This window comes from Tauraco erythrolophus, chromosome 1, assembly GCF_009769465.1.
Source record: "Tauraco erythrolophus isolate bTauEry1 chromosome 1, bTauEry1.pri, whole genome shotgun sequence".
NCBI lineage: Eukaryota > Metazoa > Chordata > Aves > Musophagiformes > Musophagidae > Tauraco > Tauraco erythrolophus.
Window position 1 is genome coordinate 112,852,100 of NC_141465.1, and position 15,188 is coordinate 112,867,287.

At 44.0% G+C, this 15,188-nt stretch overlaps 1 protein-coding gene across 1 annotated transcript in view; it reads right to left on the reverse strand.

Annotated features, from left to right (window-relative positions):
• Positions 1-15,188, reverse strand: part of MTUS2 (microtubule associated scaffold protein 2) — a 210,170-nt gene that overhangs the window by 61,773 nt on the left and 133,209 nt on the right. The window contains exon 5 of the mRNA XM_086613052.1: positions 2,479-2,577. Coding sequence (XP_086469178.1) covers positions 2,479-2,577 — 99 coding nt within the window. The remainder of the gene's footprint in view (positions 1-2,478; positions 2,578-15,188) is intronic.

The window sequence follows — 15,188 nt, forward strand, 5'->3', positions numbered from 1 at the left end:
TGCTCTGCACAAAACAGGGTATATATTAATGACACTGGCCCTGATCCTGAATGTCCTTTTTGCTGATGGTGGGACCAGGGGAGAAGACCCACTGTACGCTGAAATCACGGAACCCCTTTGATCCACTTCAAAACTCCCAGGTCTTTTTTATCTACCTGAGTGTTTGAACTAAGGAGATATAATAAGTATACTCATAATTGACACAGTCCATGAGGATTTAGATGGGGAATGCAATTTATTTGCCTTTTAACTGTTCAGTTTCAGATATTTTGGTAGGGAAAGTGAGGAAATTACTTTGAGAGAATTGATAACAAGCAATCTGTAGAGTGACAGGTATCAGAAACAGATGGCACCATTCTGCAATGATATGGAAAGAGAGCACCTGCATCTAGGTACATCTGCTCCTATACACAGATTTCAGGAATAGTATTGCATGACTAGATAAAATTGAGATCTCTACAAGAATCTGCATCTCAAAACTCCCTTGCAAGTCTTCAGGAGGACTGATCCAAATTCTACACATCAGATACAAGGCTAAGAAAAAAATTGTATGATAGTCAAAAACCAGTGCTGATTAAAAGAAACTGCATGTGAGGGGCCAGTAACAGAGGGAAAACAACCTAGGAGCAGCACCCAGAAGTTTTAGAGCCTGTTCCATGGTCATATATAGCTGTGGTGGAGTTACCTGGGGGACGCACGCTCTTCTATCATAAACTGTAAATGCTGCACAAGCTTGCGATCCTGATGGAGGAAAGGATGTGCTACTGCCCCTTAGCCCCAGCTACACTCACTCCATGTCCTGTTTAATGGCTGCTTTGATTATTTTGTGTAATTGTTAAATAGGTGAAAAGATTGTCTTTATTGCTTTGTTATTGCTGCTGTTATTTCAAAGAACTCCAAAGGCTACTCTAAAAAAATAAATGAAGTTTATTTTCCTATTTGATACTTACAGTGATAAACAATTTTATGTTGCCTTAATTTCAGACAATCAAGCTTAAGAAATCCTAAATCAGCCTGATGGATAGAGGGCAGTTTCTCGACCTCTCCTGAGAATGAAGAAACCTTTGAGGTCTTAAGAATTGGATATGACAAAAATTTAAGCCTTGAAAAATCATTAAGACACTCATGGAAATGCAGGCCTTCTAAAGACAATACGAATACACAGTACAAATGCACCGATGTTTCATTTTGCTTTCTACAGCTGTGCTGTAAAATGCCGCTACAGCCACAATAAGTGCTGGTGCTTAAACTGGACTCCCACTGTTATAAACACTGGTGAGCTGCTGGTCTGGCAGTCTCCACAACAAATTTTTCTTTGGATCTCTCTTGGTGATCTCAACAGGTGCAAAATAGCCTGAAAATTATATGATCCAGAGGTCAATGTTAAGTTCATCTTTTTACCCTAGTATCTTAGTGAGGAGAAGAATTCTGAGTCCTGTTGGTGCCTGGAAAGATTAAATTTAACCTTTCATTTTCTTGATTTTGTTGTTTGGGAAGGAGAAGAATAAGGGTCAAGTTCAGTAAACACGAAGATACTCTTGATCCAAATTATAGGAGCTGAAGAGCTATTCTACATGTTTTCTACTTCACTGTCAAATGAAGAAACATGGGGTTCTACCCTCCATAATTATAACTCAAGTATCATATAGTTGTAGAGATTACATTTAAATTATTTAAGTAGATCTGAAAAATGAGGTAACAGAACAGAAGATAAACTTTAAGCACAATGAAATCAGTGAAACCATGCCCACTCATTTCAGAAGCATTTAGATCAGCCAAAGGCCAGCCTTACAAAAGCCTTTAGGCTTTTGTACCTTATACAACAACAAATACCTTACACAACAAATGTGTACCTTACACATTTGTTAATGTACACTTAGTCGACATGAATAGAAATAAGTTCTCTTCATTTTAGTAAATAAACAGAGGTATTCTTTAGAAATGCTAAAACCATGAGTTGTTTGTGCCCAGTACTGAGGGGTAAACGGACAATGCCACAACCGCACTCTGAAGGTTATTTCTGTAGATAATCTCTTTTCCAATCAGAAAATATAGAAATAGCCCAGGAAATTTAGTGCCTCTGCACAACAGTAAGAGTAGATTCTAAGTAATATACTATCACTCCAGGTAATTGTCTGAGGTGTCTTTTATTTCACTATATCTATCTCTTCTCTTTTTGTATAAGAAAATTATAATAATTTTTAAAAAGTGTTTTTGTGCCCTTAAATGTGTACTAGCAACAGCTCTGTATTTTGAAGGACAGACGACTGAGCAGTTGTAACAAAGAATACATAAGTCTTTTCAGCTTATGCTTTGGTATGATAAAGTCTGCTGTACTCACTGCCAGCTTAATGAACCTTGGACATAATCAATCTTCACTTAACAATAGTAGGTCTCAGATTTCAGTGTGTTAACAAAAGATGCAAAATTAAGAAGTTCAAATCTTCCCTGAAACAGTGTTTTTGAGTTCATAAATACCTGGTGAATGGAGCTTGGTGGCTGTTACTGCTGATCTCTTAGGGGATGAGACAGCTGGTCTGTTAGCATCCTGGTCTTTTTGTACTTCTTTCTTCAAACCTGTTTTCATAAAAAAAAAAAAAATATAGGTAGTTCTGCACAATTGCAAACAGGATTATAAAATTCAAGTCACTTAGTCAAGTCACTAAGATACATACCAGAACGGCAAAATATAAGTATTTCACCAAAACATGTTCTGGGCTTCACACAGAATGATGCTACATGGTACTTCTGTGGTGGTTGCCTACCTGCCACTTCTGCAAGCATGACAGGGTGCATGTGGCTGAGCTGACATGTATAGCACTAAAGAAGGTCAGAAGAAGGCCTTACACACCATCTTGGTTCTCCAGCCATCTGCACAGTGACAAATGCCATTAAGGCACAAACGGCTACACAGGTGTCGTGGTTTAGGCCAATCCAGCAACTAAACTCCACACAGCCGCTCTCTCACTCCTTCCCCAGTGAAGCGGAGAGGAGAAAAATGTAATAAAAGGACTGAGGGTCGAGACAAGAATAGAGAAGGAGCACACACCAACCATGGTCCCGGGCAAAACAGACTTGGCTTGGGAATAAAGCAAAACAATTTATTAACAGCTCGCCACCGGTTGCAGGGGAAACTCAGCTCGGGCACACCTCATCCCGCTCCATCTTCACTGACCTGGTGTCGGTGTGCCCGTTTCTCTCAGATCTCAGTTCTCTCTGGGTGAACTCGGCCCAGTGGGCACCCCGGGAGCGGGGCTCTCCTGAGTTCCCCAGGTGGCTCCGCTGCCGCCATCTTGAGCAGGTGGCGCCGGCCCGGCCCGGGCAGCTGCCTGGCCGGGAGCCAAGGAGTGGGGACAGCAGCCTCCTTCCTTCTCTCCTCATTCCCGGGCAAAGCACCTTTTCCGGTTCCTTTGTCCCCACTTAAATAGGGCAATTTGCAGAGGCGCTGATTGGCTCAACCCCGAGGGGGATGGGAGTCTGATCTGGTGGCCAAAACCGGGTCTGGCCCGGTTCCGAAACCAGGGAAGTCACAGGAAGCAAATCCCCTCTCCTGCCACCAGAACCCCTTTACATCAACCCATCACAACAGGTAACCCATCCTATCTGTTCTGAGCTCTGTGTTTTGTCTCTTTACCTTGCTGTGCATCCTCAGCCAAGGATCTTCTGGGCTGCAGGAGAAGCTGAGTAGGACTGTGCAAAGCTGACTTAAGTTATCTGCAGGGCCCTGCTCCGTTAGTGTTTTCTCCCACGTTAGGAAACTGCCTTTTCTGGTGACCAGCTTTCCCAAGAGGGTCTCATACAGGCAGGAGATAGGCTTCTGCAGGATCAGAAGCAGGCAGGATGTGTCAGGGCTGTGCTGGATGTGACGTACCAGACAGGAGAGTGGGTCTCTGCCTGTGCAGTAAGTCAGGCAGGGCCAGAGAGGTGCAGTGCATTCACTGCACAAACCTACAACTCACCGTGCCAACGCAGGACACAGCAGGGCCATGCCATTGGCTTGCTGTCCATAAGGCTGAACCAAGACCTTGCTCACCGGTGACCAAGGCATGTGCCAGGCTGCCTCTCCTCTCCTCTCCTCTCCTCTCCTCTCCTCTCCTCTCCTCTCCTCTCCTCTCCTCTCCTCTCCTCTCCTCTCCTCTCCTCTCCTCTCCTCTCCTCTCCTCTCCTCTCCTCTCCTCTCCTCTCCTCTCCTCTCCTCTCCTCTCCTCTCCTCTCCTCTCCTCTCCTCTCCTCTCCTCTCCTCTCCTCTCCTCTCCTCTCCTCTCCTCTCCTCTCCTCTCCTCTCCTCTCCTCTCCTTGTACCTTTCCAAATTGCTCCTCACCTCTGCATTTATCTTTTTTTTTTCTGCAGCCACTAATTCTTCCCACTGGGAGCATGAATCCCCAGAGCTCTTGGGCTATGATCTCCAGAAACTTTGTGCTAGCCTTTCGTCTTCCCTTAATTTTCCAGCGGGAGACAACTCAGTGTCTGTTGTTATTCCTCCCATCACTGGAGCTCTCTGGTTACAGGCTCGGGATGATCTGTCAGTTGTCCAAGCTCTGCAGTCACTGACTGCCTCTTGTATGAGGAAGATACAACTTCATCTGAGAGCCAGAGCGGCCACCCAAGCTCAGCTCACCCCTCTGCCCACCCACAACTCCCATCAAAATAGCTGTGGGGACCATGCTGGGTGTGGAAACATGAAATCCCTGCCCTGCTGTTTTGCCCATGGTGTGACAGTAACAGCCACACGGTTTCATGCAGAAAACACCAACCAAGGAAGTAAGAAGGAAGCGCAAGAAAAAGCAAACCCCTGAGACATTAATGTATTTTTCTGTTTCCTTTCCTTTTTTAATGTTAGTGTGTGTTGGGGTTTGTATTTTAGCCTGCAGGACTGTGTCACAGCCTCTGGATACACAGGAAAAAGTGAGATTTAAGGTAAACCACTTGTCATAAAGGAAAAACAATGTAGGCCTTATTAACTTTCACTTCTCTCATGAGTACATTTACAGACGTCTCGTAGGAAAATGTCCCACAGAATATGAAGTATCTTAAGCAGGAAAACAAAATCATATTTTCTTGGTGGTGCTTAAAGACAGCAGCAGTCCAAAAGCTAACACTGTCTTCCATTTTGCTTAGTGTAAATGTGATCTGGCTATTTCAATAGTGGAGAAAAGTGATCATTTTGTATGGGGATCATAACATTCAGCGACACTTACTGGATGACTAGTTTTCTGCCCTCGCCAAAGCCGCAGCTAGTCACAATTGCAGTATCAGGCTTATTTTTGATGCATCGTTCACCCTTCCACTTCTGTCTGCATCAGAACTTCCAAGCAGTGAGCTGCGGATGCAGCATTTGCCAAGCAGCAGAAGCTGAGATTCATATTTCCTAGCACCGTCTCTCAGCGTTCACTTGCACAGTGCTTCTGTGAAGAGCACATGCACATGCACAAGCCTCGTGTCCAACTATTTGTGCAAGGATGGCACAGGGGAAGGTCTAAGACTCTCTTTGACTCCCTCCCACTGTTTGTAGGCAAATTCCACCATCAGTGATTAGGGGCTGGTAAAGACTGAACTCTTCTTCAAACCTTCACTTTGGTCCATCTCCATTTTCTCTGCTGTTTGTATATTGGACATGCTGAGGCTACGATTCTCATTTGAGATCAATACTTTTCACAGTGAAGTGACTGAGGATATAAATTTCCTGTGTCTGCCACCTACTACTCTGTACGTTACTACAGAGTAGGACATAAAATAAGTTTATGATGCCATTTCATTATTAAGGATGAAGTGAAAGCAACCTGGTATGGGAGCTGTGAGACAAAACCAGAGCTTGTTTTGTATAGTTTATATGGTTACAGATTTGAGCATTACTTTCTCATGGCAATGAGGCCTCGGGTTTTCTGTGGTTTTCAAAATATAAATATGATGCGCAAATGGGCCATATACCAAGCTCCTCTGTAAATTCAGCTATAGCAAATGTCAAACATAGACAACTGTAGGGAAAGTGTGTTTTCCTTATGCTTTCAGTAGTAACAAAGGGCATATAAATACTTAACTAGTTTTGGTTTTTAGACATTTCAACACCTGGGAAATTAGTTCAGCCTCTTAACCTTAAGCACAAAGTGAGGAACAATTCCCCAATTAGAGTTCAGCCGAAAGAGAGCAAAAAACAAAGCAGCCCAGTGAGTACCATCGTTCTGCAGAGGGCAAGGTGAGGTCTGCTGAGAGCAGCGAGAGTCACGCGTGGGTGCAGATGGCAGTGCCCATCAGAGGCAGCTGCACGGGAGACATCGGCCCCGAAAGATGGGAGATCAGCAGAGTCTGAAGAAGATTGTGAGCAAAGGTGCAAATATCTTGGTAATGACAGAAGAATAGGATTAATAACAAGGGGGAGAAATGAGGATAACCGGCCCTCTTCAGTTTACAAGAATAGGAGAGCTCCTAAGGCCTGGCAGGGGTAGCAATGCAGCAACTAGGGAAGTAAGGAAGGGTTGTGTAGCAAGAGAAGAGCCGGCACACAGCACAGCCCTGCTGGGAAGAGGCTGGGGAGAGGGGCACATGGAGCTAGCAATTATTCAACTTCTCCTTCATGAGTAGAAGGGTCCTGGTGGCCTCTCTGTGGCCCTCCTTAGCAGAGAGGGATTTAGGAAGCATGCAGCAGGCAAAAGAAAGGACAGTCAGCAGGAGCAAACCTTTATCGTTCTGCTAAGCTCATCACCCACAGGGAAATCTTAGGGGAAGAGCCTTGCCTGGCATCAGACCTCAAATAAGTGTTTGTGCTGAATGTTTTTCTAAAAATTGGGTTTGTTCTTTCTCTCCCTTTTGAAACTAACAGTTGCCAGTTGGTTGAAAGAAAAACACTGGGAAGACATGTTGAATTCAAGAGAAGATCCCCCAAAGAACATTAATTTTTAAATTACATGAGTTTGAGCTCCAAATTTGTCATTTCGCAGAAATCTAGAACTTCAGGTTTAAAAAAATCTGTAGGAGAGTGTTGGTGTGATGATCAGCATAGCGCTGTACCACAGGGTATGGCACAGCAGAAGGTTATACAGTTTGATCTTTTATACCTCGGAGTGAATTAGAAGTAACTCAAAGGTTATAATGTACATAAAAAGTTTGACGTTCCACTGTAACTCAGGAAACAAGACAAGCATTTCAGTTGTTATTATGTGCCTGAACACGTGTAAAACCTCAAATAATACTTTGACTGTTATATGTATTTTGAAATGTCAAAAGATGTTGTGCATACAACCATAAAATAATAAAATATATATATAAAAATATAAAAGGAAATTAAGCACCACAAATGTATATTTCTTGAACCTGCACACTGTTTTAATTTTGTTCTAAATTTATCTTTTAAAACATGTATTAACTCTGACCTGGAACAAAATTTACTTCAAACCCACAGGCTGGAAATACGGAACTCCAATTAGCGCTGTGCTAAATGCCTGTACAGTAGCTTTATTCCCGCTGGCTGCGTAGTCAAGGCTCTTAGCACTGAGCCTCCCAGCAAAAGGCTCCTGGCAGAGCAGGAACCAACACTAACTTCCAGGCCTCCAAGAACAGCTTCCAAGGCTCTGCCAACCCCCTCCACTACAGAAGCTGAGGGAGTGAGAAGTCATCTTTCTGGTAGCCAGGAATCAAAGCCACAAACTACTTATTTTTATATGAATTTACATTCCTTTTAAGGTTACAAATCTCCCAACGTTTCCTCTTTTGAAAGCTATACTTGTATAGAAATGGATATTTCAGGCCATAAGATAACTGAGAATAAATATTTGCTCGTGTTTTCAACTGGTATGGTTACAGTATTTGCTTCTGAAAAATGCATCCAAATGCACAGTTCTGTAAAGGTATTTACATTTCCTAATTAACCCATACAGCCTGCTTAAAACCGAACAGACGGAGCAAAGGCAAAATAATTAGAAATATAAGGCGAAACACTCCAGACATGTTAAATCATTCAGTAATCACTTGGAATAACAGCAGTAGACAAACAAAGTCACTTCTCCATTCCCCCGTCATTGTTGAACGCTAGCCTAGGAACCAGAGCTAAATACACCTTATTTGAGACATCTTCTCAAGAGCTGCTGCAGAATCAGCACTTGTATCTGCCTGTACCTTTCTGAGTCTTTAAAAGAGAGTGCAGCAGGATAGGCTTCAATTTGCTTTCACATTTCAGACTGAAAACATGCTAATGAATTACACATTGAGCATTTATTCCAAAACAAATGCTAACATGCTGTAGACATCATTAACAATTCAATGGGACTGGCTGCGTTCAGTTGGATTCCAGCTGTTCTCAGGCGTATTTTATAAGTTAACTAATGAAGTCTGCAAATTTAAAAAACCCCAAGGAAGTGTTTTCAGTCACTCACAGACACAGAGAGCCACTTCGTTTTCTTCTGCCTTTCCCCCTGATACCTACGGCTAGTCGTGTCCTTGGTGAGTAATGACACATCCATGCATGCATTGTTTGAGATAAAATGAGCAAAGCAGGAAATATGATAGGTTCTGTAGAGTCTAATTCTCCCTCGAGACTCTCTACTGTGATCTATGAGACACTGAAAGACTGTGAATAAATAAGTAGATGTAGAAGAAAGACACTGCATTTGTTGAAGTAGAAACTACTAATGCTTGCGCTTTTCCCTTTGTGTTTGTTTCAAATTTAAAGTCAATCTGATAAGAAAAAAGAAGGACAAGGACTATTTCATTGTCTGGTCTGAAAGTGATTGTTTTCTTTCTATATTAAGAAGAAAAATGTCTTTATCTGGTATTAAAAAAAAAACTAAAGGAAAAAATAAACCTGACAAAAACCAATCTTTGGACTGAATTGTAAATCTCAGGGTAACTCAAAACATCCAACATTAGTTGCAGAGTTAAAAGAACTGCTCCTTCTCTTCCTGTCAGTTGCCATGGATCCCATGGCATTTTATTGTCATTTTGGTATATTTCTGAGTGGTTCCCAGGAAAGAGGTTGGAAGACTTGCAGTTGAACATCTCACTTTTACCTACAGTGTAGTGCTGCATATCCCTATGTCCAGTACAGGAACAACATGAGTGTAACCCACCGTGTATCCACTATTCAGCTTTTAATGGTAAGTGTTTGCAAAGGGGAGCACAGCAGCAGCTGACTCTTCTCCCTCCATCCCTGCAAGCACACTGGTGCTCACTTTTCCCCCCTCAGCTGACCTTAGCTCACCCCTCTCCCTCCTGCTGAGGTTGTGTTGTCTGGATTTTGCAGAAGCTGATTAAAAGAAGCACATTTTACACTGTAATCTTGCTGGTGAGAGCTGTGATAACACTGGCCTCCTATTTTTCGTCTTGAGTGATTGTATTTAAGAGCCTGCCCTGTTACATATGATTTCCTGGTACTTGTAAAAGCACAAGAATTGACAGGCTTAGTTTTTTGAACAGTGCTTTTGATTGTCTTTAATTTAATGAGCCAAGTAGAAACAAGCTGCTCAAATAAATTCTTTATCGCTACCGTCATTGCACACAAATTACGATATTTCTTACGGGGAATAGCAGTCACTTGTCTGTGAGATAAACATTAAATAAGAATAACAAACAAGCTGAAGTAGGTATGCTGTAACATACATGCCCTAAACCCCAAAACAAGGCATAGAAAATATAAAATCCTTCAGTTCTTTAATTTTATAGACCATTGGGTGGCAAGTCCAGCCTGGTGAACAGAGCTGAGGTCTGGAGCAAGAAGCAACCTGATGCTCAGGAGTTTGGATCAGGACTGCAGGCACAAACAAGGGAGGCCAGTCAATATCCTGAAGGTGAACCAAAGTTTCAAAACATAGCAGAGTTTAGAGGTACCAAGCTGGATTTTCTGTGTTCTGAGAGAAGGATGTGGCTGAATGAGACCAGATAAGGGACCATGGAGGAAGCTGTATCATATGAAGAAAACAAAAACTATGCAGAGCTGGTCAGATGTAAAGCACTTCTCAAATCCTTACACACAGTGATTGAACCATACTTTCTTTTGTACCTGAATTGCGTGCAAGTCCTGTTGCCTTTGTGGTAGCCATGCACCCAGGTCCCCAGCACAGACCTACCCTTTAGCTAAAAAGTTCTGCTCATGAGTTACTCCTCCCAAATGTGCAAAAGAGGCCCCAGCACTACAGATTGGTTGCTGTGCCTGTGGTGGTACATCTATTTACCAGTGGGCCTAAGATGTTCACAGCACATCAAACTGCACAATCCACTTTGTCAGAAGTACCTCTGAAGTCCTCAGGCCCACTCTCCTGCTCAGAGCAGGTCGCACTACAGCAGGTTGTGCAGGGCTTTGTTCAGCTAAATTACAGATATCTCTAATGATGGAGGATTCACCATCCTCCATTATGGGGAACATAACCCCCATTTTTAAAAAGGGGAACAAGGAGGACCCGGGCAACTACAGACCGGTCAGCCTCACCTCTGTGCCTGGCAAGGTCATGGAGCAGATTCTCCTGGGAACCATGCTAAGGCACATGGAGAGCAAGGAGGTGGTGGGTGACAGCCAACATGGCTTCACCAAAGGCAGATCGTGCCTGACCAACTTGGTGGCCTTTTACGATGGGGTGACAGCATCGGTGGACAAGGGTCGACCAATGGATGTCATCTACCTGGACTTGTGCAAAGCTTTTGACACTGTCCCGCATGACATTCTTCTCTCTAAATTAGAGAGTCATGGGTTTGATGGATGGACCACTCGGTGGATAAGGAATTGGCTCAATGGCCGCACTCAGAGAGTAGTGGTCAACGGCTCAATGTCCAAGTGGAGACCGGTCACAAGTGGCGTCCCTCAGGGGTCTGTGTTGGGCCCGGCCCTCTTCAACATCTTTGTCGGTGACGTGGACAGTGGCATGGAGTGCACCCTCAGCAAGTTCGCCGATGACACCAAGCTGTGTGGTGCTGTCGACACGCTGGAAGGGAGGGATGCCATCCAGAGGGACCTTGACAGGCTGGAGAGGTGGGCCTGTACCAACCTCATGAAGTTTAACCAGGCCAAGTGCAAGGTCCTACATCTGGGTCGTGGCAATCCCAGGCATAAATACAGACTGGGTGGTGATTGGATCGAGAGCAGCCCTGAGGAGAAGGACTTGGGAGTACTGGTGGACGAGAAGCTCAATATGAGCCGGCAATGTGCTCTTGCGGCCCAGAAGGCCAACCGCGTCCTGGGCTGCATCAAGAGGAGCGTGGCCAGCAGGTCGAGGGAGGTGATTCTCCCCCTCTACTCTGCCCTCGTGAGACCTCACTTGGAGTACTGCGTCCAGTTCTGGAGTCCCCAACATAAGAAGGACATGGACCAGTTGGAGAGGGTCCAGAGGAGGGCCACGAAGATGATAAGAGGGCTGGAGCACCTTTCCTATGAGGACAGGCTGAAAGAGTTGGGGCTGTTCAGCCTGGAGAAGAGGAGGCTCCGGGGCGACCTTATAGCGGTCTTCCAGTACCTCAAGGGGGCCTACAGGAAAGATGGGGAGAGGCTGTTCAGGAGGGCCAGTTATGATAGGACAAGGGGTAATGGTTTTAAAATAGAGGGAGGTAGGTTCAGGTTGGATATTAGGAAAAAATTTTTTACTATGAGAGTGGTAGAACACTGGAACAGGTTGCCCAGAGAGGTGGTGGATGCTCCATCCCTGGAGACGTTCAAGGCCAGGTTGGACAAGGCCCTGAGCAACCTGATCTAGTTGGAGATATCCCTGTTCCTTGCAGGGGGGTTGGACTGGATGACCTTTGAAGGTCCCTTCCAGCCCTAACCATTCTATGATTCTATGATGTCTCTAGACAATCTGCTCTAGTGTTTGACCACCTTCACAGCTGATCAAACTACGACCACCTTCACAAGTGGTCAAATGATAAGGATTTCCTGTGTTCCCAGTTTGTGTTTAGTGTCTCTTGCCCTGTTACTGTGCACCTCTGAGAAGTGTCAGGCTTTGTTCTCTGTCTTCCCATTAGATAACTGAAAACTGCAAGAAGATCTCCCTTTGCCTTCTCTGAACAACCCTAGCAAAAACAACCACAAAAGTGCTCAGTGAAGAGGTAGGACCACACTCTTGCTAATGTAGCCCAGTACACAGCTAGTCTTTCTTGCTGCAAGGGCACATTGCAGGCTCAGGTTCACCTTGCTGTCTAGCAGGGCCCCCAAACAGGGCCTTTTGGCTGAGCAGCTTCCCAGTCAGCCATCCGCCACCTCCCCTCTTGCATGACTTTATTCCCCCAAGGGGCGAGACTTTGCATTTGCCTTTTTGAACTTCATGAGGTTCCTGCAGGTTCATTTCTCCAGCCCGGCAAGGTCCTTCTGAACTGCAGCCCTACTCTCCAGTTTATTGACTAATTCCCCCTGACTTGGTGCCATCTGTGAGCTTGCTGAGAGAGTACTCTATCCCACTGTTCAGGTTTTTAATGAGGATGGTGAGCAGTATTTGCCCAGTATCATCCCTAATGGATATCAAAGTCTGCAAGCTGGACTTTGTACCTCTGATCACAACACTGAGCCTGAAAGTCTAGCCAGTTTTCCACCCACCTCATTGTCCATCCAAGGTCTGCAGCAAGCTGAGATACTCTAGGACTTTTTCCCAGACAATCATGGAAGAACATGGGTATAAGAAGGGAATTGCAGGAAGAAGTTTCAGGCCACACATGCTGTCGAGTGACTACTAGCATGATTTCATGTGGAGAATATGTCACTCCCAGGCTCGATCTGTGCAAGGCCCTTCCAGAACTGGAAGCTTGGAGCAGATGAAACCAATGCTTCTGGCTGGGAAATAATCTAGGTCTAAAGCAATTTAATTAGAATCAACTGATTGCAGTGCTGGGTGAATGCTCTATACCGCTTCTAGATCTAAGCAGGTATGCCCGTGTGGTGCTGTACTTTGTGACTCCCAAGACCTGGCAGCACCAGCTCCGGAATCGCTGCCCATCTCAGTCCCCTTTCCATTGCACAACACAGACATGCTGTTCTTGGATTACTAACTGCTGCGGTGTGTTATGCTCAGGGTTTTTTTTATGCATCCTGAAGGGCTCACCAGATACACCACTAACTGCACCTTGTCAAACTGAAGGGTTTTGGCCAAATTATGACAGAATTAGATCCTTGTTTGATTTAGGATCTGAATTGTCCCATGGAGAACAGTAATCTAAGGGGTTTGCAAAGAAAATCCCCTGTGAGTGTGGGAAGTTGTTAATCTGCTGTCTCTGAACATTGCCTCCAATGGATATTCCCCCATTTTCAGTGAAATTTAAAATAGAAAATTCAGTATATGGGTGCCTCAAAGATTATATATTTTTATCAACATCAGTGAAAACAGACAGCTTATCTGTCTTTTCAGGGGTGGATCTTAGCTGCAAAGCTCCTGACAGAGAGCTGCTTTCACCTGTCTTTAAACAAAATACGAAACAATAATAGAAACAGTAAATATTAGTTAGGCTATCACTGTATTTCTCAAAGTAGCTAATGTGTTTAGGTCAATTTAAAAGATCTGTCCCAGATTTTCTACTCCATTATGCTTTTATCCTCCCATTTTCTATATGTTGACAGGTATGCAAATATGAAAGAAGTCTAATAACATACAAAAAGAGCTGTGCAACACCCTGAAAACTAATTAAGTGCATTCTTTTCATAGACTAGTTGAAAAGCAATTAGTTGATGTCTTCAAAACAATTTGCATGACAATGATCTTCTGCTACTATTATCCCATGCCAGAAATGTTTTTTGATCATCCGAATCACTGCACAGCAGCAGCTATAGGAGTCCATTTTCATTAATTAAACGTGATTTATACCCTGTAGTCCAATTTATTTGACAAGCATTTTTAGTGAAATATCAGGAGTATAATCTCTCTTGAGCAATTGTCTTTTTTTTTTTTTTAATGAGAATTTACAGCACAGGTGGTCTTCTCAGGTAACATCTAACACATGAAAGCTTTCATGTCATTTTTGTTGGTTATTTCCCACTCATTAATTAAGTAGATATGCTCCTTTGTGAATTAATTTCCTATTCATACATAGTTAAAATTATGTACATCTCTGAAATACAAAAACAATTCTTCCATCACCTGATATTCCTCTCTTTCAGAAATATTCTTTATATTTAAATGACTGCCATCCTCTTTGTGAAATGCTTTCTCCCCCTTTTACTTTTGTAAAAGATGCTGTATATAATACATACAGTGTCTGTGCACTTTAGCTGTAACAGTGGAGAACTCTAAGCACTTAGTAACTGCCATGTCTTGCACAGGAGGTTAGACAGACGCAGTATGTGTTTATAAACACCATGTATGCAACATCAAGCCCTAGAGCAATTACTACTAGGTGATTGCTAGGAGTGTTACATGTAGAATATCTAGCATTTCATTCTCCAAATACACAGAATATATAGAAGAAATCATTGCGGTTTCACTACTTTTCAGAAGCTTTACTACATGGCTGATGGGCTTTACTATGTGGCTTTATTATATCGTCACAAGTGGTGTCCCCCAGGACTCAGTACTGGGGCCAGTTCTGTTTAATATCTTTATCAATGATCTGGACGAGGGGATCGAGTGCACCCTCAGGAATTTTGCAGATGACACCAAGTTAGGCAGGAGTGTTGATCTGCTTGTGGGCAGGAAGGCTCTACAGAGGGATCTGGACAGGCTGGATCGATGGGCCGAGTCCAACTGGATGAGGTTCAACAAGGCTAAGTGCCAGGTCCTGCATTTGGGTCACAACAACCCCATGCAACACTACAGGCTTGGGAAAAAGTGGCTGGAAAGCTGCCGGGTGGAAAAGGACCTGGAGGTGTTGGTTGATAGCTGGCTGAATATGAGCCAGCAGTGTGCCCACGTGGCCAAGAAGGCCAATAGGATTCTGGCTTGTATCAGCAACAGTGTGGCCAGCAGGACTAGGGAAGTGATTGTCCCCTTGTATGTGGCACTGGCAAGGCTGCACCTCTAATACTGTATTTAGTTTTGGGTCCGTCACCACAAGAAAGACCTTCAGGTTCTGGAGTGTGTCCAAAGAAGAGCTACGAAGCTGGTGGAGGGTCTAGAGAACAAGTCTTATGAGGAGCGGCTGAGGGAACTGGGGTTGTTTAGGCTCAGGGGAGACCTCATTGCTCCCTACAATTACCTGAAAGGAGGTTGTAGCGAGGTGGGTGTTAGTCTCTTTTCCCAAGTAACAAGAGATAGAACAAGAGTAAATGGCCTCAAGTTGCACCAGGGGAGGT